The sequence below is a fragment of the Ambystoma mexicanum genome, chromosome 9, assembly GCF_040938575.1.
Source record: "Ambystoma mexicanum isolate Mex_15411 chromosome 9, UKY_AmexF1_1, whole genome shotgun sequence".
NCBI classification, from domain to species: domain Eukaryota; kingdom Metazoa; phylum Chordata; class Amphibia; order Caudata; family Ambystomatidae; genus Ambystoma; species Ambystoma mexicanum.
Window position 1 is genome coordinate 1,497,217,533 of NC_090931.1, and position 22,518 is coordinate 1,497,240,050.

The window sequence follows — 22,518 nt, forward strand, 5'->3', positions numbered from 1 at the left end:
ACCCAAACCTGTGATCAGCCTGACACAGGGAAATAAAAATAACTTTAAACTTGCAGCTCCAGTGGCAATCTGCTGCTGTATGCACCACTGGCTGCTGCCTGCATGCACACACAGTGCAGCTGGAGGTCGGCTCACATGCACTGAAATCCCTACTTGCCCCACCCTAATTATTACTCACCAATTGCGAATTTTGCAGCCTGTCTATTGTCTAAATTCCATCTTATGCTGGATGCGAGGAATTAAAGGCATTCTGTCTAAACTCCCTCAGGAACGTCTCAATACTGTTTCTATCCAGTTGCAAGTGTCCTAAAGGAGTACGTGATTGTGCCTTGCAGACACCCTGCTTGACTCAGTCTTTCTTCTATGACGCCCACATTCTCCTTTCCCTCGCCTTACGGCTCACTACTCTGTTCCTCCAACTCCATCAGACTCTACACTCTTTCCACTCCTCCTCTGTCCCTCCGATGTATCTTACTCCTTCTAGCCATCGCCTCCACCCTTTGATGCTCCTCCCTCCACACTATTATGCCATCTTCCATACTACTCTCTCCTCCACTGACTACTACCTCCTTTACAATAATTAGAATTGTTCTTTTATAATGCGCTTAATAACTGAGATCGGTTTCTAAGCACTAGACCAGGATTCGAGCCTGTGTTCCTATGCGTTGTCTTGCTTCTCCACACAATTAATCTCTCCTCCACACGACTACGCCATCCACCCACTATTATTCAGACATCCTCCTTTTACTTCACATTCACTCCCTTAATCACACTTGTCACACTCGCATGCACATAAACAACTCATTACCATTTGCACTCACTAACCAGTACCTCACCTGATTCAGAATTCAGCTCCACACTCTTCTTCTCCTTCCTCCTGCTGGTCTCTTGGCCTGCCTTCACTTCCTCTACCTCACTTGAACAAAACACACCCTCCTGCTGTCCTTTTCATGTGCCCCTCCTCCTTCCTTTGGATCAATTGCCGTGGCCAATCTAGCCCTGACTTCCCCACCTGAGAGGGGTTACAAACAGCAAAGGTAACGAATAGTGGGTCAACCCCTTTTTTCAGCACGTGTCCTCCACAGAGTCTGATGGCAGCCCGGGAAGCAAACTGTCCGAATTAGTGGTAGGGGGGCCTTGGTCCAGACTCCACTAGGTTAAGTATCTCTGCATGTGTTTGTGCCCATCTGTTTCCTCTCTGGTGGTGTAAGGAGTCTGTCGCCGGCTGCGGATGTTCGTTGCTGATGGTGGGAAGTGTGGAATGGCTTTGCATGCATCCGCATGGGCATTTAAATGCTGCGTCCCTCTCTCTGCTGGTTCTCTGTTGTAGGCGGTGGGTCAACGTTGTTGGAAGGTTCTTCTTAATTTGGGTCCAGAAATCTAGTGCAATGTGCAGTGTGTGGAGCTGGAGGGTTGCTCTGCCATGGTTTGTCCTTGCTCGCATTACACACCTTGACTCTGGAAAGAAATTGGAGAGCGTTTTGAATTGGAAGCTTGGAAGAAGATAAAGAGATACTGCTTCAGTACAGGCTGGCTCAAGGAGGGGCAGGAACTGGAGCCATCTCAACTGCCACTGTCCTCCTCAGAGGTAGGACTGGATTTCTCCCTGGCAGGCCTCTCACCCCCAGCTGCGAGGGGTTCCTATCACATCTTGACAAGGCCAATGGCCTTGTGGAATCTTGTTATGCAAGTTTAAACCAGCTCTGCAAGACATATGTAAAATTTCACTTGCTGTGCTCATTCATTCAAAACGTTCCAATTGCCCTTCGGCTAAAAAGTAGGATTTCTAATTTTAGCCTTACTGGTTTGTCCTGGCTATATTCAGCCTGCCTGATTTGTTGCTATAGCCCCTCACGTACATTGGAATCTTGCTCCTGTCTGCTCCTATGCTCGGTCTTCAGGCGTCTCTATGCGTGTCTCATCCAGGCTGCTCCTGTGCTCTTGTGTGAACAATAAAGACTTGTTAAAAACATGAAATTAATCGATCTTATTTCATGGAGCAGAAATAACCAGATGATATGTAAGACATACAAATGCTATACAGCAGGATATATTGAAAAACAATATTATAATATATCTGACGTATTTGGAACTTTATCAGAAAGTATCAGCACTTGCATGTCATATAAACACAAACACACCATTCATGCATTGCACATTAATGCACAACAATACATGATTATAAAAATTACATGACAAAATAATACATATATTTAGGGATTGTAAAACAGGCATGGTATCAAGAGAGACACAGACTCAAAAGCAACAGTTCGAAAACCTTTATTGATAAACTTTGTTGGGTTGGTGGAATGCTTAACTGGCCTTAACTCTAAGGGGGTTGTTACCTCAACTGATGCTTCCTAGGGCCGTCGATGTCTGTACATCCAAAACCAAAACCAAAGTCTGTGTCACAACCTATACTTTACCTCACTCTTAAACCAAATGTGATATGGGTTCTGAAAGAAAAAATGGTGGCTCAAAAAGAAATGTAAATCACGATTGGTTGCAGGTGATCTTACCATCAGGTGTAGTTCTGCCAGTTTAAAGGAAAAGATAGTTCAACACAAAACGTTTGCCTTTGGTACCTTCTACCTACGTCTCTTGCAGCAAATAAAGTTCACAATGTCTTTGGGTCGCCTGGGGTTCCATTCCCCAAGTATTAGTCCTTCCAGTTCCAAACAAAAAGACACAGTTCTGGTCAGGCCTCTCAGGGTTCCCTTCCCCAAGTCTAGGCATCTCCTTCAAAAGTTCAAAATGTCTCTGCAGGCCTCTCAGGGTTCCCTTACCCAAGCTTAGGCCCCTCTGGTCTCAAACAAAAGTTCACACAGTTCATTCCATGGGGCAGTGTCAGACTTTTGAAAAAGCTGGGCTTTTGCTACACCCCTGCGTGACCATTCTGACTTCTGATCCCTCTCTGCACACTTTGTATCTTTTGTTCTGTTTCAGTTTTCTCTTTCTTGCCACTTTGCAGTGCACTCCTGCACCTTCTTTCTCTTTGATGTGCATCTTGCATTGTACTCTTGCTTTGTCGTCCCCCTGGCACGTGCCTCTGGCACACTTAGCTATCGGCCGCTTTTGACTTGGTTGACCACAGAGTTCTCTGCAATCGCCTGGCCACGGCAGCCCACTTATCCCAATCGGCTATCACTTGGATAGAATCATTCCTTAACAAAAGGACCATGCACGTCTTCTCACTGTCTGCAGCAGCAGACCCTATACCCATCACATGTGGAGTGCCTCAGGGTTCGTGTGTATCACCGACCCTGTATAATATCTACACAAAACCGCTATTTGATGAGCTGGACCGACTGGGTGTCACCTACACGAACTATGCATATGACACCCAGATCCTCCTCCCTCTAACTGGCATCTATGACACTGATGTACGGCTTGTGAATGAAATTTATCTCATCATTCAGGCATGGATGGCCACCCATGGCCTCTGCCTGAATGATGATAAAACTGAACTTCTGTTGGTAGGCTCATCAGCCAACATCAACAAGATCAGCCCAAACTATGCCTTTTTCAACATAGATGGGCATAACATCCCAGTAGCAAAATAAGTAAAAACATGGGGTTTTTACCACCACATCCAACTTACATAAACAAGGTAACATGACCGCTTCAGTCACCGCCTATACGGGCAAACTAATAAGGGCTTGCAGACCACTACTTTCTACAGAAAGTTATCTCACCCTAGCAAGAGCACTTATATTGTCCAAACTGGACTACTGTAACAGACTCTATTTGGGTGCTAGCAAATGTGTGCTCAATAAACTGCAAATCATGCGGAATAATGCACTTGGAGAGTCGCCTTAAACATCCCCAAGAATGAGCATATCTCTGCAATAAGAAAACAACACAAATGGCTCTCTGTCAATGAAAAGATCGAGCTGAAAACTCTGTGTCTCACATTCAAATCCCTGAACAACACTACCCCACCTTACCTAACTGAAAGATTCACTGTCGGATCTTCCACACAGGTCACTAGGTCAGCCAACACGTCTTGTCTAGTGGCCCCGAGATATAAACCAAAAAAAAGAGGAGGGAGTAGCTTCCCTGTCCTGGCATCACAATTATGGAATACTCTCCCACCTTCCATCAAGACTACCCAGCTCTTTACCAATTTCAGGAGAAACACCATTTCATGGCTTGTTAGTAAGAAATAATCAACTAATCTAATCGTATCTCTTCTCTAATGCCTAGGGCTGTAACAATTGCATTACCATTACTACCATGTCTCTTTCTACAAATGTAGCTCTAATTTTGACTCTGTGCCTATGTCTGTAACTTTCTTACTTCGATCAAATGCGCCCAGATACCGCACGGTCAGGTGCGCAATAGAAATAAATAAATAAACAAAAACAACCAAACACTGTCTTCACTATGCCGCGCACCGTTGCACCTTCTTTTCTTAATTTCCAGACGCTCTCACCCTCTCTTCTGCTTTTGGGTCGCTCGCACCATCTCTTTACTTTGCCTCAACTTTCAAAGTATACTCTTTCTGTCTTTCTGGTCGCTCTCTCCTTCTTTCGGTTCGTTCGCGCCCTCTCTTTTGTCTTTTCCTATCTTTGCACTGCTCGCGCACCATGTTTTCCTTACTTTCCTTTTTCCGTGCCACTTTCCACTTTCACATCTCTGCTCCCACTCCAGCCACATGCACACCATTGGGTCTCTTTCTCTCTCTTTCTCTTTCCCTATCTTTCTCTCTCTCTTTCTCTCTCTCTTTCTCTTTCTTTTTCTCTCTCTCTTTCTCTCTCTCTTTCTCTTTCTTTTTCTCTCTCTCTTTCTCTCCCTTTCTCTCTCTCTCTCTCTCTTGCTATGAAACTCACGAAGATAGCACAGCGCTTGTGAACTGCTTCTTGGGATTTGTGAGCCGAGGTCAGGGTCTCTCCACCTGGCCCTCAAGTACACTATTTCTGTCTTTCAGGTCACGCTCATCCTCTCTTCTGCTTTCGGGTCGCTCGCGCCCTCTCTTCGGTCTTTTCCTATCTTTGCACTGCTCGCACACCATGTTCTTCTTTTTCCGTGCTGCTTTCCACTTTCACATCTCTGCTCCCGCTCCAGCCACACGCACGCCACTGGGTTTCTCTCTCTCTCTCTTGTTACGAAACTCACCCAGATACCGCGGCACTGACGGGCAGCTTCTTGGGATCTGAGTGTCTCACCACATGCCCCTCAGACACCCCTGGGACCAGAGCATGTCCCAGGGGAATGAGCACTGGCTTGGAGACGGCCAATAATTAGTAACTCGCCTCACACCTGCTCCATCCATGGAGACCCGACTCCCTCGTCACGCTGCAACCCTCCAGCCACACAGGGTCAGCGCCTCCGCACCCCGTTCTCCTCCGGACTTCCCGGACTTCTTGTGCTGCAGCCTCCACGTTCCAACCAGCAACCCCAGCTTGCTCATCTTCTCTGGCAGAACCTCACCTTTTATACCCTGAGGGTCAGGTGGAGTTAGGTGTGAATGATTAAGGTAAACTGTCTGACCTTGCCTGACTCTATTAGTGGGACAGCCTAGTGGTGTATTGTGGTAGGCCTCTCTCTGAATCTCACTGTTATGTTTATGGGTAATCTTCACTGCTTGCCTCTTCCTCGTCCCAGTTCATGTTGGAAATGGGGAGGGGGAGACAGGAAAGGACGGGAACAGCCATTTATAGGTTGAATTATGATAAGTTGATTGGCAGAGATGCCCCTTTTGTTAAATTACTCTCTACCCCAGACATCCTACCATGAAAGTACAGGTCTTGATAATACTCCCTATGGTCTGAACCAGGGGAAGACAAAAATACTTTGTGGTTAGGGCCAGATTCTTGTCTCATCTGACCCTCCTCCTTGCCTGCTTTAGTTCTGGCCTGATATTTCCACCGCCTTCTTGGATCAGGGACAATGGGACCTGCATATGCCATGAAGGCTTCCATTACTCCTTCCTCCTTATATGAGCGCGACCGCAGTCTCACCATCCCAGGTAATCTTCCCTCGCTCGTCCACCCCCAGAGTTGGGATCCAAAAGTGATGGCACGCCCCTGGCCACCTGAATAGGGGATTCTCGGGGTCTACATGGGAGAATACCCCTCAGTTTCTCACAGGATCCACCTATTTTCGTAGCCAACTGTTTACACTTTGCCATTTAAACATGGCCATTTTCATCAATGTTTTTTTTTCTTAAAATGGGTTGGAGCCTCAACTGCCATCTAAACCGCCTGCCTCCCACCTCTCTCCCACCCCCAATCCTCTGCCCCAAAACACAGCAAAAATGTATTTATAATAATTAATTCAGACAAACCGGCAGTGGCAAAAACACCACATTTAAAAGGGAAACCTGCATTTTGGTGTATGTCATGTGTCTTTATTGGCATCTGATTCTGTCATTTTTGCAAACATTCTGTTTTGACCTTTGAGCCTTCAGAGATTTTCTAAACAATCTAGACACTGGTATGTTAAATAATCTTGCCTTTCATTATGTTGTGTCCGGAACACAATAACTGAGATTCAAATCCCACAGCCCAGCTCTGGTACTGTAATTTCGAGTTGCTTTTAAAGTGTTACCTTTTGTCATTTTGTAATTCAAAACTATTACACCATAAACATGCCTCAGATTGATACCTTTCTATGTATATATGTTCTGTGATATGAGCGGGAAGCCTAGTGCATGATATTTCATCATAAAAACATCAATCAACCACATGACTACTCGTATCAGAGTCTGCTTCACGGGATCTCATCACTTCTTCCCTGAGGGGAGCCCTTCCCTGTGAGGCTAGGGAGGTGAGCCTGCTATGCAGAATTCCCCCTGGGGTGGCTGCAAGCAGGACCTCACAGGGAGAGATTCCCCTCTTGGGGACAGGAACTCCCATTCTGTAGAGGAATGCCCTAATACTTATTTCTGTGAGACATTAAGAACTTCTATGTCTAAAGAAATCCCACCTGAGCATAACACTGTTGTTGTAGTGTTTCTCATGTTAAGAGAACATAACATAAAAATACTGAGATGAAGGGAGGTAGAGGATGCATGATGAATGACAGTTTCCTTGAACACAGTACTACTGTGAAGAGTCAGCCTCAGGGAGGCATAAAGAGTGCATCATGGAGATCTAAGAAGGACCATAATCCTCCGCTGCGGAGGAACCAGCAACTAAGAATAAAAGTAAAGAAAGGACTTTAGAGCAAGGGTACAGGAAGCTGGCGTGCAACCCCCGAGAGCCCGGTAAGTTCAAACCTGGGAACAAGGGTACAGTGATGAGAAGCTGGTCCTCGCAGGAGAGGACGTTGGACAGCACAGGAAGACAGTGTTTGTTAGCTGGTTGGAAGCTGATTTGCTTGAAGACTGGGGAGTAGAGGACAGTAGTGTGACCTCTGGGAGGTGGACCATGTGGTCTGTTAATAACACTGAGACCGTAAGTCCCAGCCCTATGCAGAGCCGTGTAAACAACCAAAAGCAGAAAATGGCGCAGAAGAAAGCGAGTGAAAGCAATGACACCTAAGACCACAGGAAGAATTGTCAATGCAACCTGAGAATAGCCCAGGTAACGGATCTGTGGGAGAACCAGAGCCGTCCGGATTGCACCAAAAGCGAAGCAGACATAAAGAGGCATTCGGGAGTAATCTCCCTCGGCACTGTGGATGCCAACACCTTAACCTTCATGAAGAAGCACTCAGGAGTCACCTCCCTTGTCACAGTGAATAACAAAAACGTCACTTTAGTCAAGGAACATTTGGGAGTCCTCTCACTCCTCACAGTAAATATCAGAAGTTTAAAGCAAGTAAAGAGAAACTCAGAAGTGATCTCCCTACTCAAAATTAATGCAAGAAGCCTAATGAGATTGAAGAATCACTCGGGAGTCAACTCCCTTGTTATCATACATTGGACCATGGCAACTACGGTGAAAAGACATACAGAAGGGATTTCCTTTGGCATGGTAGTCAAGAAGGACATACTGGGAGTCCAAGAGAAAGAGCCCAGAAAGAGACACTATCGGTACCAAGCGAGAAGAGGACAACTAATAGTGATAGGGTAACACTTTCATCCAGGAGTCTTTGGACATTGAGAAGACACTGGGGAACCCTCTGTTTCAGGATATTACATGAACCCTTGTCACATTAATCAAGGAAGACATTGAAAGTGCAAGAGAAAGAAAGAGCCCAGAAAGAGACACTATCAGTACCAAGCGTGAAGACGACAACTAATAGTGATAGGGGAACACTTTCATCCAGGAGTCTTTGGACATTGAGAAGACACTGGGGAACCCTCTGTTTCAGTATATTACATGAACCCTTGTCACATTAATCAAGGAAGACATTGAAAGTGCAAGAGAAAGAAAGAGCCCAGAAAGAGACACTATCAGTACCAAGCGAGAAGACGACAACTAATAGTGATAGGGGAACACTTTCATCCAGGAGTCTTTGGACATTGAGAAGACACTGGGGAACCCTCTGTTTCAGGATATTACATGAACCCTTGTCAAAGTAATCAAGAGAGACATTCAAAGCGCAAGAGAAAGAGACAGGAAAACTCTACTTTGAACATCGCGTTGGAAGAGAAATTTTAACAATACCAGAAACTATCAGTTGTCCAGGCGGACATTCTAATTTTTTAAATATATTTTCTCATTTGTATAGTGCACCGAACCCGGATTCATCTGGGCGCTGGTTTGCAGAAAGAATTTGAACATACACACATACATAGAGTTTAATAAATACATACATAAAGGTCATCGGTTCAGAGTTTGGTAATTTTTACAAGGTGGGGTGTAAAATCACAGCTAGGTTTGCAATTCTTGTGTGAAGAGCCAGGTTTTGAGGCCTTTGCGGAAGGACCAGAAGGAGGTTTCGGACCTTACTGAAAGCAGAAGTGCGTTCCAGTGTTTAGCTGCTGCCACGGGGATGTCTCAACCCCCCCCCCCCCCCTGTTTTCTGCCTCTTGATTCTGGGGATGGTGAATAGGTGCGAGTGTGCGGATTGATTGGGTCTGCTGGATTGTGTTTTGGAGAATTTACTACATAAGTGTTTCGGGGCGGTATTAGACAGACATTTGTGGGTCCAGTAGAGGGTTTTGAACACAATGCATTCGTGTAATGGGAGCCAATGTACGTTCTGTCTGGCGGCGTAGATATGTTTTTTTAGGGATGATAAGAGCCGCTCTTAGCGCATTATTTTGAATCACCTGAAGTTTTTGGATATTACGAGTATTTGAGCGTACGAACAGGGCATTGCATTAGTCTATCCTGGATAGAATAAGAGCTGTGGCAAGCGTGATGCAGCTCTCTGAAGTCAGATAGGGTCTACAAGCATTGATGGGTTTGGAGATGTATGCTGATGCAGATGCAGTGCCATTTACCTCTCTAGTTTAGGATAGAGTGGAGTCCAGTTAAACACCCAGGGTGTTTACTTCTTTTGAGACTCTGATGATGTTCCCGTCAATGATGATGGATTTAAAGGATCCACTAAGTTTGTTTAGTAGGATTGGTCAGTCTATGAGGAGTAACTTAGTTTTCTCGTTGTTTAAGCATAGGCCATGCTGTTCCATCCAGGCCTGGACGGTTTGATACATTTTGCTCAACAATTTGATTAAGTGTCATAGGTGCCTGAGATAGGGATGAGGATTTGGGTATTGTCCACGTGGTTGGTATATGTGATACCCAAATCATCAAGGAGGTCGGAAAGAGGCTTAGTTAAAATGTTGTAGAGTGTTAGGGAGACACAGGAGCCTTGGGGGAACTCCACAGGTGACTGGGGCAGGTGGGGCTGCTACAGAGTAAGAAAAGACCCTCATAGTTTGGTTAGTTAAAAAGGACTCTATCCAGGTTATAGCTTTGGTGGAGAAGTGTGCCGCAGAGGAGAGGTGTTGGCAGAGTTTATGGTTCACTAAATCAAAGGCAGCTGAAAGGGCCAGTAAGAGGAGGAGGGATAGATTGCCATTATCTTTAATCTCATCCATTTGGATTTTTAAATCCAGGAGAGCTGATTCTGTCCTGTGACCTGGGCACAAGCCAGTTTGGCGCAGACCCAAAAGGTTGTTGGATTCCCGATGGTTTTGTATTTGCAGATAAGCTGTTCTGTCCAGTATTTTGAGGAGAAAGGTACTGTCGTGATGGGGCTGTAGTTGATAGGAGTAGTGGGTTTCTTCAGTGTGGGAGGACCCAGGCATCTTTTAGATTAACTGGTACGTTGCCCGCCGAGGATGAGGTCTTGATCAATGACGTGATAAAAGGAGCAGGCTCAGCAGCGCAGTCTTCGATGAGCGATGCAGGGCATATGTCCCCTTGGCATCTGGAGGGCTTTAGGCTTTTGATGATTTTAATGACTTCCGTGACTATGACCGGGGTAAACTCAAATTGGGGGATGGAGTTAATTGTTGGTACAAGGTCTTGTAGAGCTTGGCTGGGAATTAGATAATTTCTTTTTGTCTCAATTTTCATTTGTTGTAAGGAGATTTTATCGAGGAGCGCCTTTTGGAAATTTGAGTACCATGTAGCGTCTTTAAGGCAGCTGTCCTGGGGTGGAGCATGATTCAAGTTCTGGCAGGATAGCTAAGAGTGCCCTAGTGCCTGAGTTGGCTTTATCTATTCTCTTGTTATAAGTAGCACTTTTAGTTTGGAGAATGGCTTGTTGGTATTTTTTTGATGTGGCGTTGAAAAGTTCTGTTAGTTTCTGTGGGGGATTTCTTCCGAGCAGTCTAGGCTGCTCTCTTACTAGAGCGCAGATCTTTGAGGGTTGGGGTGTACCAGGAGTTCAGGTGGGCTATAAGTTTGGATTTACGCATGCCAAGAGGCGCTACTTTGTTAATTGCTGATAAGAGTGTTCGGTTATATAGCTCTACCATAGTGGTGGGGTCATTGCTAAGGTCATTTTGTATGATTGTGAACGAATTGTGTATTTATGAATTGATTTGTAAAAGTTCATTTTAGAACTAAATACAAATAAATCAATAAAAAGTAAGGTCATTAGTAGTGGGTGTCTAGGCTGTTTGTAGTTGCATCAGGATCTGCAGTAATGTTGTGAGTACTTCAAAGGGCAGCTGGTGCCGGTTGAGGCGTGGCGTCCATGAGGGTATTCTTCAGGATAGTGAAGGAGGTGACATTCTGGTCGGACCAAGGACAGGGAATGTTAGAAAGGATGTTACTATTGCAGTTGGTGTCAGCTAACCAGTCTGGCATGTGTCCTTTCTCTTGTGTGGGGTTAGTAATACGATGGGTGAAGCCTAGGGCTTCGATTGGTATTGGCGATGGCAAATGCATTGTCATTGGTAGAGTAGTTGAGACCCAGATTTATATTGCCCAAAAGTATTATTGTGGAGGATGGGTTGGTGTCATTTGAGAGAAGTTGTGCTACATCTTCCTCAAAGGATAGCAGTGGGCCCAGGGGTTTGTAGATTATGTGGAGTGTTAGGGTAGTGGTTGTCGGTAGAGACATTTTGATTGAGAGCAGTTTACCTGATTGGAACACTTGGTTAAGGATTTCTCTTATAGACTGTTGGTTTTTTAACTGTGAACGCTACTCCACCCCCTTTGGTGACCTGTCTGTCTGTCCTCAAGATGGTGTCGCTGTCTGGGATGGCTAGGGAGAGGGCTGGACCAGCGGCTGCATGAAGCCATGTTTCTGTAATGGCAATAAAGTCTAGGTTATTAGTGCTGATGAGGTCTGCAATATCTAAGGAGTGTGCTAGGAGGGATCTGGCATTGATAAGCGCTCCCTTAAGAAGCGTTGTTACATCTAAGTTAGTGTTACCTGTAAAGGTATGATTATCTGCGGTATCAAATGTGTGTACAGGGGCCAATGGGTTCAGGGTGCTGGTGGCCTTTCAAAGTATTGCGGTGGCAAGCTCTAAGGTGCGAGTGGTGCTAGTTAATACTGGGGTGAAGGGCTTCAAGATACCTATGGTGTTGATGTGTGTATAGGGAGGGGGTTCCAGAGTGTGTGGAACAGCCGATCAGCCCAGGTGTGGTTGTCACAGGGGTACTTGCGGCAATAGTAAATGCAAGGGTTGTGTGCTTCTGTATGTTAGAGATGTCTGTGGCGTCAGAGGCAATAGGCTTCAAGGTGCAGGAATCATTGGTGGAAGCAGGGCAGAAAGATTTTAAATGTGTAAGGTATCAGGCGGTGTAGTGCCAGTGGCATTCAAAGTAAGATTGACAACAGTGACACCTGAGGCATAAGCATTTGAGGTGCTCATGAACCCCTCTTTTGTTTGGTGGATTTCTTTGGATCCAGAGACACTTTTTGATATTGAAAAATTTTGAAAACATCTGCAAGGATCCATAGGGGTTGAGTAGAACCATTGAGGACATTCCCTGACATTGATGACTTGGAAACTGTATAAATATGACCAGAAGAAGGGAGCCATTCTCCTGGGTCTCTAATTAGTTTATCAAATCCTTGTTTTCTTAATCAAGAAATCTTTCGGCTATGGGAAGCCATTGAAACAACCTCTATAAGGAGCTGCAGTGATTGAATAAGAACTGATTTAGAAGTATAAATGAAGCTAAGATTCTAAAACTGTGTGAACTTGGCCAGGAGAAGGGAGTCATTCTCCTGAGCCCATCTTTTGGTTTTGAATTCTATTTGAACAGTGGTAGGGTCAGAATAATAGAGTATTGGACAGAGGACTATTTGCTTAAGGACAACCACCCTGATGACGAGCACCATAGTTAGAGTATTGATAGGTAGGGCAAACCCTTCAGTTGTAGGGAAAGATAGCCCTTCATGTTCATTATTGTTAATATAAGTGCAGTATAAACACTACTCCTTTGTCCGCCTCCTCCTTGTGACACACCACAATGGACAGAATGGAAAATGCGATATTGTTTGTACACTGCCATTCATTTCTTTAATGCTGTTTCTCTTCACAATACCACATCTAGAAAGATAACTTTCTTTTTCAACCTACAGGTGAATGTCGCACGCCAGAAAAGATAAAGTGGAAATTAATGGAAATTAATTGATAATTGATAAGTGATGCGACTAGCACCCGAACAAAGCTTATTTACAATACAAAAGGGAAGTTGCAGAGCGCTGAAAAGGAAACCAGATGTGTTAAGGAATTAAGGAGTCGGGAGAGTCAACAACACGACTGTTTAAAAAAGTGATGTCTTCAATCCCACATTTCGATTGCTCGTCATGAAGAAGCCAAATCTGAATAATCTGATAGATGAATCGTCTGAATGTAAGCTGAGGGCACTGTTGAATAGGAGCCCATGCACAGGCCTGTCAAGAAGTGCAGTCTAAGACCACAGCTCATTTTCTGCATGAAGTGAAACAGGACAGGGCCTATATCTACATGAAGCATGTAGGGCAAAGCTTCTTATGAATTAAATCTGATCCCCCATGACCATGCTGTGTGGGGCCCGAAAAACATTTATCAAAATACCAGGCTCGCAATGGGTGAGAGCACAAGGGAAGATAAAGTGATCGACTCAGCATTGGCACAACCAGATTAATGAAGTTAAGTATATGGGGCAACATACAGAGGATGCCCATAGAGGCAACAAAATGTGGAATCAAGAGAGAAACTACCTTTGACAAAATGCAAGCATTCACTAGAGACCCTGCAACTAGTTGGAGAGATTCATTCTAATCATTATCCATCTATGCCCTCACTCAGGAATGGGTTTTGTTCTGGCATTTGTTGCATTTTGTGTAGTGCAAACCTAGCTTGCAAACAATTGAGTGCTGTATAGCAATAGGATACAATGATATGGATGCTATTAGAAGGATAGTATAAGGTTATAGTGAAATGTATATAGAAAGGGAGGGCATAGAGGGCTGCAGGCAGGCCACACAGGTTAGGGAGCTTATGAAAATGCAGCTATATTTCTGTGAATTTTCGACAATCTTTTCTTCCTAATTGCATTGTCCTGTCCGTAGGCCTATATGATCACGTCTCTTGCTTGCCTTCTACATTGCCATTGTGTGTATCCCAGGTGTAGAAAGTTCAAGTTGCAAGGTACTAGTCGGGTATGAAAATTTGCTTGCCACCTCTATTCTCCAAATGCAGCAATATACAGTTTCTTACTTGCCAAGAGTCAATCATCACTAGCCAAGGTGCACATTTTGAGGCTTGATCTATCCATAGCAAAAGAAGACATGGAAATAATCACAACAGAGAAAAAGTATCAGTGCACTGACTGTCAAAAATGCTTCAGTCGCAAAAACTCTCTCATACTGCATGAAAGAACTCACACTAGAGAAAAACAGTATCCATGCACTGAATGTCAAAAATGCTTTAGCCGCAAATACTCTCTCATGCTGCATGAAAGAACTCACACAGGGGAAAAACCGTATCAATGCACTGAATGTCAGAAGTGTTTCAGTCAAAAAGGATATCTTATTCATCATGAGAGAACCCACACGGGAGAAAAAGCTCATCAGTGCAATAAATGTCAAAAGAACTTCAGTCATAAAATCAATCTTATTCGACATGAGAGAACTCACACAGGGGAAAAACTCTATCAATGCACTGAATGTCAAAAGTGTTTCAGTCAAAAAGGAAATCTTATTCGTCATGAGAGGACACACACGGGAGAAAAAACTCATCAGTGCAATAAATGTCAAAAGAACTACAGTCATAAAATCAATCTTATTCAACATGAGAGAATACACACAGGAGAAAACTCATATAAGTGCACTGAATGTCAGAAGTGCTATAGTGATAAAGGCAATCTTATTCTTCATGAGAGAACACACACAGGAGAAAAGCCTCATCAGTGCACTGAATGTCCGAAATGTTTCAGTCGAAAAGGCAGTCTCATTCTTCATGAGAGAACCCACACGGGAGAAAAACCTCATCAGTGTACGGAATGTCAGAAGTGCTTTAGTGTTAAAGGCAGTCTTATTAGTCACGAGAGAACACACACAGGAGAAAAACCATATCAGTGCACTGAATGTCAGAAGTGCTTTAGTGATAAAGCCTATCTTATTCAGCATGAGAGAACACATACAGGAGAAAAACCATACCAGTGCACTGAATGTCCGAAATGCTTCAGTCAAAAAGGCCATCTTATTCTTCATGAGAGAACACACACAGGAGAAAAACCTTATCAATGCATTGAATGTCAGAAATGCTTCCATCAAAAAGGCCATCTTATTCTTCATGAGAGAACACACACAGGAGAAAAGCCATATCGGTGCACTGAATGTACGAAATGTTTCAGTCGAAAAGGCAGTCTTATTCTTCATGAGAGAACACACACAGGAGAAAAACCTCATCAGTGCACTGAATGTCAGAAATGCTTTAGTCTCAAAATCTCTCTTATGCGGCATGAAAAAACACATACAGGAGAAAAGCGTTATCAGTGCGCTCAGTGAGATTGAGATCCTTCTCATTGGACCCCTGCTCCTGCATTCCCTCTTTCGCTCTGGCCGCCCTCCTTGGGCACTCGTCATGCGCCTTCTTGTGAGCCACAAAATCTTGGTGTCATCTTTGACTCCACTCTCTCCTTCTCTCCTCACATCACAGACCTTGCTAAGAAGACCCACTACCAGCTGCACCTCCTCAGAGGTATTCTTCCTCTTCTCACTTCCCCCAGAAGCCCACTGTCTGCAGGGCCCTGGTTCTCTCTAGGCTGGACTACTGCAACATCCTCTTTCTCAATCTGCCTTCCTCTACTCTCCATCCTCTGCAACTAATCCAGAACAGGACTGCAAGACTTGTTCTTGGCCTCAAGCCCAGGGATTGTATCTCTCCAGCCCTGAAATCTCTCCACTGGCTCCCGGTGGCTGCAAGGATCAAGATCAAAACCCTCTGCATCATCCACAGGGCTTTCTGGGGCCAGGGCCCACACTACATCCAACTCTCACTTCCTAAACACCTTCCTTCTTGAGCCCTTTGCTTAGCCACCTCCAACTCTGAGGGTCAGACGCTTCTCCAGGCAGAGAGTGGGTGGTAGATCTCTCTCCTCTTAGGTGCCTCCCTCTAGAATGGCCTCCCTGCCACTCTCAAACTTGAGCCGGACCACCTGAGGTTCTGGAAGCTCAAGACCGACCTTTACGCTACAGCTTTTTCTCTTTCTCTCTCCTGCTGACCTACCTCTCTGCTGCGCTGACTAGTTGCGTGGCTACCCTCAGAATCACTGCGCACTCGGGGCTATATTTGTAACCCTACAGTCCCCTGGCTCCTTGCACTTAGCCAGAGCCGCACTGCCCTGCCTGCACTTACTTAGAGCAATGCTGCCCTGATTACACTTCCCCTTCCCACCCCCTGGCACTTCTACTCTCCCTCCCCCCCTGCACTTGCACGATCTGAATGACACAAGGCCTAGTAAGATTGTTTGTTTTGTCCTCCAGTCTTATTCATCATGTGAATGCAGGTGAAAACCTCAGGCGTCCATTGAATGTCAGAAATACTTAATTAATTAAATGAATCTTATTAATCATCCGAGAACACACACTTGAGAAAAACCTTGCCGGTGAGATGAATGTCAGAAAACATTAATTAGGAACATCTCTCTTCTTCTTCATGAACCCATGTAGCAGAAAATCATTATCTGTGTATGTGATGTCAGAAATGCTTCAGTTATAAACATTGCTCTTACATAAAGAGCAAAGAAAAGAAACTAGGAACCCTGTGGAAACAGATCTCATTCTACACCCAGTATTAATGCCGAGTAGGTTTCCTATTAAGGAAAAGATCCCATGCATTTACAGGGATATGACTGGATGATTGTGCGGTCCAGAAAAGGTCTCTATTCTGAACTACAGCAACGGCACTGTGGGGGAAGACTTGCCTTAGGTGCGTCTAAATACTTCCCCAGAGCTGAGAAATTAACTTCTATCATTTAACGAGGACACATTTGTTAATTGAAATGGTGAGAGCATTATTTACTATGATGTCCAAAATCAAGCCCTCGACTAATTTAAAAAACGGACAGATTGTTACATGTATTTCCTTGTGATTCTTAAGAAATTGTCAGTGTACTGTGACTTGGTGCCTCAATGGTCTTTTTTCTTTCAATAATTTGACTTTCTTGCTTACTATATCCATTGCTATGGAAGTTGGACATTGAAATACAGGACTAGCTGCACATACATGACTGCTCTTTCCATGCTGGTCTGAAGAACAGGAGAATCCCACTATTGGTAGAGACGTGCTTTCTCTCTTTGCCTCAGTGATCATGAAGGCATGCAGCACAATGTGGCATGTCACACCCATGAAGCATCTATGATGGTCCCTGAAGCGCTTTGAAACACATTGTGTATAGACGCTATATAAATAAACTATCATATCTTGAAGGGGGCGATCCACAAGTGTCCGGGAACTGCCCGATGTGCATCACAGATAGTGGATGAAGCAGGATACCAAATGCTTGCACCCCTTACAAGACCCGGTACTATTCCACCAGGGGCATTCAAGAACCTGACTTCCAACTCAAAGTTTAACACACACAAGAAGTGCACATCATCTGTTTGCGAAACCAGAGTCTGTGGATTCTGCTAGAGAAGCTTCAAAACGTACCTACTGCCAAAAGTCAGGACTGAACACAGCCATGAACCATGCAGTCAGGCAGACATGTGCAGCAGCTCACTTCCTGATCCTGGGAGGACCAAGTACACTACAGGCCAACAAGAATCAAATGTGTGCGCAACGTCATAATGCCACAGAGCCTCCAGCTGAGACAAATGCTGCAGTTAGCCAATGCTGAGAGGCTCCTTGTTACAAATGTAAGTAACTTAAGAGAAACTATATGAAAAGCCCGACCCAATCTCACAATACAAAACTCTAGCAACCCCAGCCAATTGCAAGGGCTGGCACAAAGAGGCTGGGTGAGTCCAGAAGAAGCAGCAGCAGACTGAGAGCAGGAGGACATGTTTGTGGCAGCTTCCTGTGGCGACCTGGAGATCACAACTTGGTACAAGGTGGCCACTTTGTACAAGTGAATTCCAAGAAACTGAGGTCTAGGGGAGACCTGAAGCTGGAGAGGACTGTGCTGAATGTTGAGGATCGAGATGTCTGAAATAGACCGACCTGGTATTTTGAAGTACCAGACATTTGGCGAGATCCAACACTGCAACAAGGAGCACTGGTGCAATTTGCAGGGCAAGATGGAAGACAAGAGGCAGAACCCCGAACACCGAGAGTCCCTGGAGAGGTTTAAAAAATGCATCATGAAAGCAAGAAAATTGACACAAAGTCAAGACTCTAACACCTGAAAGAGCATTCCCAAGGGAACATTTTCTGTTAAGTTTAGCCTAGGGCTGGACATTAAAAAATATGCTTTGTGAACTCTTTTGTTGCCCAAGACTTGGCACATTTTGTGTTTTAGCTCAGGGCTAGCCAGAAGGCTAAGGAATTATTAAGACTAGATTTTGATCTTTCTGTTGGGCACCTTTTGGAAGTTGGTTTATAGAATAGGGTGCCCCTGGAAGGACAGTGACTCTTAAAATTATGTTACAAACGTTATCATTTGAATATCCCAACTTTTCTTTTCCATCCCAGACACGGTTTTCACTATGAACTTGCTTACTCTTAGAGCTTCCCCAGCTTCTGTAGGCATTTGGTCTAAATCCTGCACTGACATATTACAAATTAAACACACTTTCTTAAACCACAATCCCTTTGTGACACACGTATCATTTACCCTATTTTGCCACATTCACATCGTGGAAGACTCTGAATCAAGTATATGATATGGCATTTATAACGAGCCTGTACACAAATGTTTCTAGGCGCGACAAGACAAGGAGGGAGAAACAAGTCAGGACAAAATAACGATCTTACTAGGCCTTGTTTCATTCAGATCGCGCAAGTGCAGGGAAGGGGAGAAGTGCCAGGGGTTAGGGTAAGGGAGAAGTGCAGTTAACTTGCAAGTGCAGCCAGCGGGTGGCTCATAAGTGCAGAGAGAAGGGAGTGTAGAGTTGCAGATACAGACTCTTAAGTGCTGGGAAGCCCGGAGGCAGTGAGAGGGCACCTGGACATGCAGGAGCCTGGGCCTGAGCTCAGAGGTTGACCAGTGTGCGGAGCAGTCAGGTGCATCAGCAGGGGAGTGGAAGAGAGAAAGCGGATGCGAAAAAGAAGGTCTTGAGTTGCTTCCGGAACCGGAGGTGGGTCTGCTCAAGTTCGAGAGAGGCCGGGAGGCTGTTCCAGAGGCCGGCCCAGGCCGAGGAGATAGATCTGCCCCCAACTCTCTGCTTGGAGAAGCATCTGACCCTCAGAGAGTTGGAGGTGGATGAGTGGAGAGTTCAAGAAGGAAGAGGTTTTGGAACAGAAAGTTGGAGGTAGAGCGGTCCCAAGCCCCAGAAAGCCTTGTGGACAATGCAGAGGGTCTTGAAGTTGATCCTTGCAGCCACGGGGAGGCAGTGAAGAGATTTCAGAGCTGGAGAGATACGGTCCCTTTGCTTGAGGCCAAGGACAAGTCGCGCAGTCCTGTTCTGGATAAGTTGTAAAGGTCGAAGAGTGGAGATAGGAAGATTTCAATATGAGACGAAATTTGATTTTTCGTTGTTTTGGAAAAAAATTGTTGTCATTTTGTTGTATTGTTTACATTAATGAACTCTCCTCTGGCAATAGTTTGACTATTATCAGATGATCTGGTTGATATGTGAATGGATGAATTGTTTTTAAAAGTTGCACAACTGTATAAAAATCAAAAAAACAATTAAAAAAAGAAATTACATTGCTGTCTTCACTCTATCGCCTAGGGGTCAGAGAATTGAGAAAATGAGACCAGCAAAGTATTTGAATGAAGTGTTCAATAGATCCAAACCTCACATAAATGATACATTTCTTATATCAATTTTATACAGTTTCATTTGCCTTGTGCTCTTTATTTCTTTTGAAATCGTGTGTACCAGCAAATTCACCTCTTTACATGTACATTTGTATGTTTTTCTATTGTACATTGGGATAGTACACTGTGTGCTGGTGAGGACTCAGTGCTGTTCAAAACGTGGCCAACCATGTGTAAGTTAAAGCCCACAAACCAATGATATAAAAGTAATGCAATCAGCCAATAAAAAGTGCACGGAAGCAACAAAAACCAAACGTTTTTACATGCAACCGCAACTGTGAATAATCCACAAATCATTCGACATTACATCATTACATGGTGGCTTATATAGTGAGTAGTGGAGTGAGGTTTTACACAATGTTTCAAGATGCATGTAAATTCATAGTCGCTGATTGGACAGTCTGTATTGCTCTATAGGTGATTCTATACAGTATCTAGCCCTATTGGCCTATCCTATCCCTCGTGACCAGTCTAATGAATATTTTCTGCTAATTGACGGGTTAAAATGTTTCACATACAACTTGAAAGCTGATTGGCTCTGGCCTTTCGGATGTCCTCGAGAGGGTTGTTTCCATCAAAATTAACCAATAGAATTGTGAGGTGTGAACAGTGTGGCAACAAAAAAGAAACAATATACTTCACATCCTTTCCCTTGAGAATCAAAGGTTGGCACCAACTTACGGTTCTCACCCTTTTGACCATTCAACTGAAAGTATTTTGACTTTGCGTTTGAAACATGTTTCCTTCCTTTTCTCATGATGTGTCTGCATGACTGCATGGGGCGTGCTTCTTGACCTTGTGCTCCGGATCCATGTGCATGTCTAAATAGTGTATTTTCTGATTGCATGGAAGTGTATGGCCCTATTGCTTGTGCCTATCTATAATTTGAGAGATGTCAGGAATCAATGTATAAATGTTATATTCTCTATTATGTGCAAGGACCTGTTTAGTTTTTCTTGGTCCTTGTCTTATATTTGGTACCTTCTAGTTTTTCTGTTGAATGCTTATATGACTGCTTGCAGCACTCATAGTGTCTTTGTCTTGTTCTTTACTTGTGTGTGCATATCTGGTTAAGCCTAATGTTTGCCTACACATCAGTTATCGTTGCCATCATCCTACATGAACTAAATTCTAAATGTGTGTGTGTGTGTTTTACTGGCTACTATCTATCTCACATTGAAGGGCGATCTCAGGAGTGCTGGTATATTATGCATGCTGTCTGGGCCCCTGGCCTTTGGTGTGGTTTCAGACTCGTGTTTTATCGGTTTTCTTGGTTTATATTTTCTCTCACGTGTGGAACCTTGGACGTTCATTCAAACAAATAATTAACAACAGTACAAAAAGCGAGGGGGGTTGTAGAAAATATGGGTCTGGTTAGGAGGAGTTTCTTTGGGGAAAGAATTTAGTTTTTTAAGTATATTTAACCATTTTTCATATTTTCTTCCTTCTCCTAACTCCTTCTACATTAATTTGCCCGAATCAATTGGCAGGTATTAAATGTTATCTAACTTTACCCTGTAAATATGGACATTGTGAACTTTGATCAAAGATCCATCATGTTTAATTCTCAGCACATTAGCAGATAAAATGGTCCAACAAAGATAAATGATATCTTAATACATAAGAAGAAACTTAAGATTGATATTAGTCTGGTGCAGTTTTCTCACCCATCAAGAGGCAGTGTTAACTATCTAAAGAGTGCTTTAATAATCATGAACAAGACCCGCAGACCCTTAATAAGATTGTCAACCTCATCCAGGTGTGGATGGCAACAAACTCTTTGGCTTTAAATGACAGCAAAACAGAGTTACTCATAGCCGAGTCGGGCACATATTTGAGTAAATTGGGTCTGAGTACGAGTCCTTCGTTATTGCTGATTGCCGGATTAAGGTTGCAACTTTTGTAAAAACATTGGGAGTATATCTCGATACCCAAGTGTCACTTTCAAATCATGTGGCGCATTTGAGTTCCACATGTGGCTATATCAATAAATAGTTAGGCCAATGTAATTCTTATCTTTACCTGGAAAATAGAGCGTTGGTGGCCACCGCTCTTATAAATTCCAAGCTCGATTACTGTAACAGCCTGCTTTCTGGGACATCTAAAAATAAAACTTGAATAGGCTGCAAGTCCTCCAAAATGGAGCAGCCGGGCCGTTTATGAACTAGGTAAGGCTTAGCATGCCATTCCATTCAGGCTGGCCCTCCACTAGCTCCTGGTGACGCATCACATCCAACACAAGGTGATGTCAATGACGCAAAAATACATTCATGGCGCCGCTCCTGGTTACCAGAGTGCCCGCTTGCAAGTGAAATCCGTCAACATAGCTCCTCGTTCCAACGCAGGCATTTTCCTATGTCAACCGGCATATAAGCTTGCCATATCTGGAAGTTGTAGTTTTTGTAAGGCTTGCACAAGCAATGAAATGCGACTGACCCGAGGATGGCACAGCAGGCTTCAGGAGCAGTGATGGCGTGCTGCAGAGCTTGGCTCCCAAAGGTATCCACAAGCCCACATAACTGGTCTTGCATGCACCCTTCAGGCAGAGCCCCAGGGAAAACCCCCAAATGTAGATGTATGTCTATTCCAGACTGGCTCAAGATGCAATTAAGTAAATGATCCCTACGGACGTATCAGCTCCGTCAGGGGCATGGACGTGATCTTAGTTCTCACAGCACAACGTGGACGCTCCATAGAAGTCCAGCCGGAGGCAGCGGAAAAAGAGCGTAAGGAGGAGGCAGAGCGAAACAAGGAAACAGCTGCAGTGCTCAAGGAACGAATCGACGCACAGGGC

At 44.3% G+C, this 22,518-nt stretch overlaps 1 protein-coding gene across 1 annotated transcript in view; it reads left to right on the top strand.

Moving 5' to 3' along the window:
- The window catches only part of LOC138487529 (zinc finger protein 850-like), a 131,946-nt gene that overhangs the window by 52,021 nt on the left and 57,407 nt on the right, over window positions 1-22,518 (top strand). Inside the window, exon 2 of the mRNA XM_069614026.1 lies at window positions 12,892-15,302. Within this exon, the coding sequence (XP_069470127.1) occupies window positions 14,086-15,302 (1,217 nt within the window). The 5' untranslated portion in view covers window positions 12,892-14,085. The remainder of the gene's footprint in view (window positions 1-12,891; window positions 15,303-22,518) is intronic.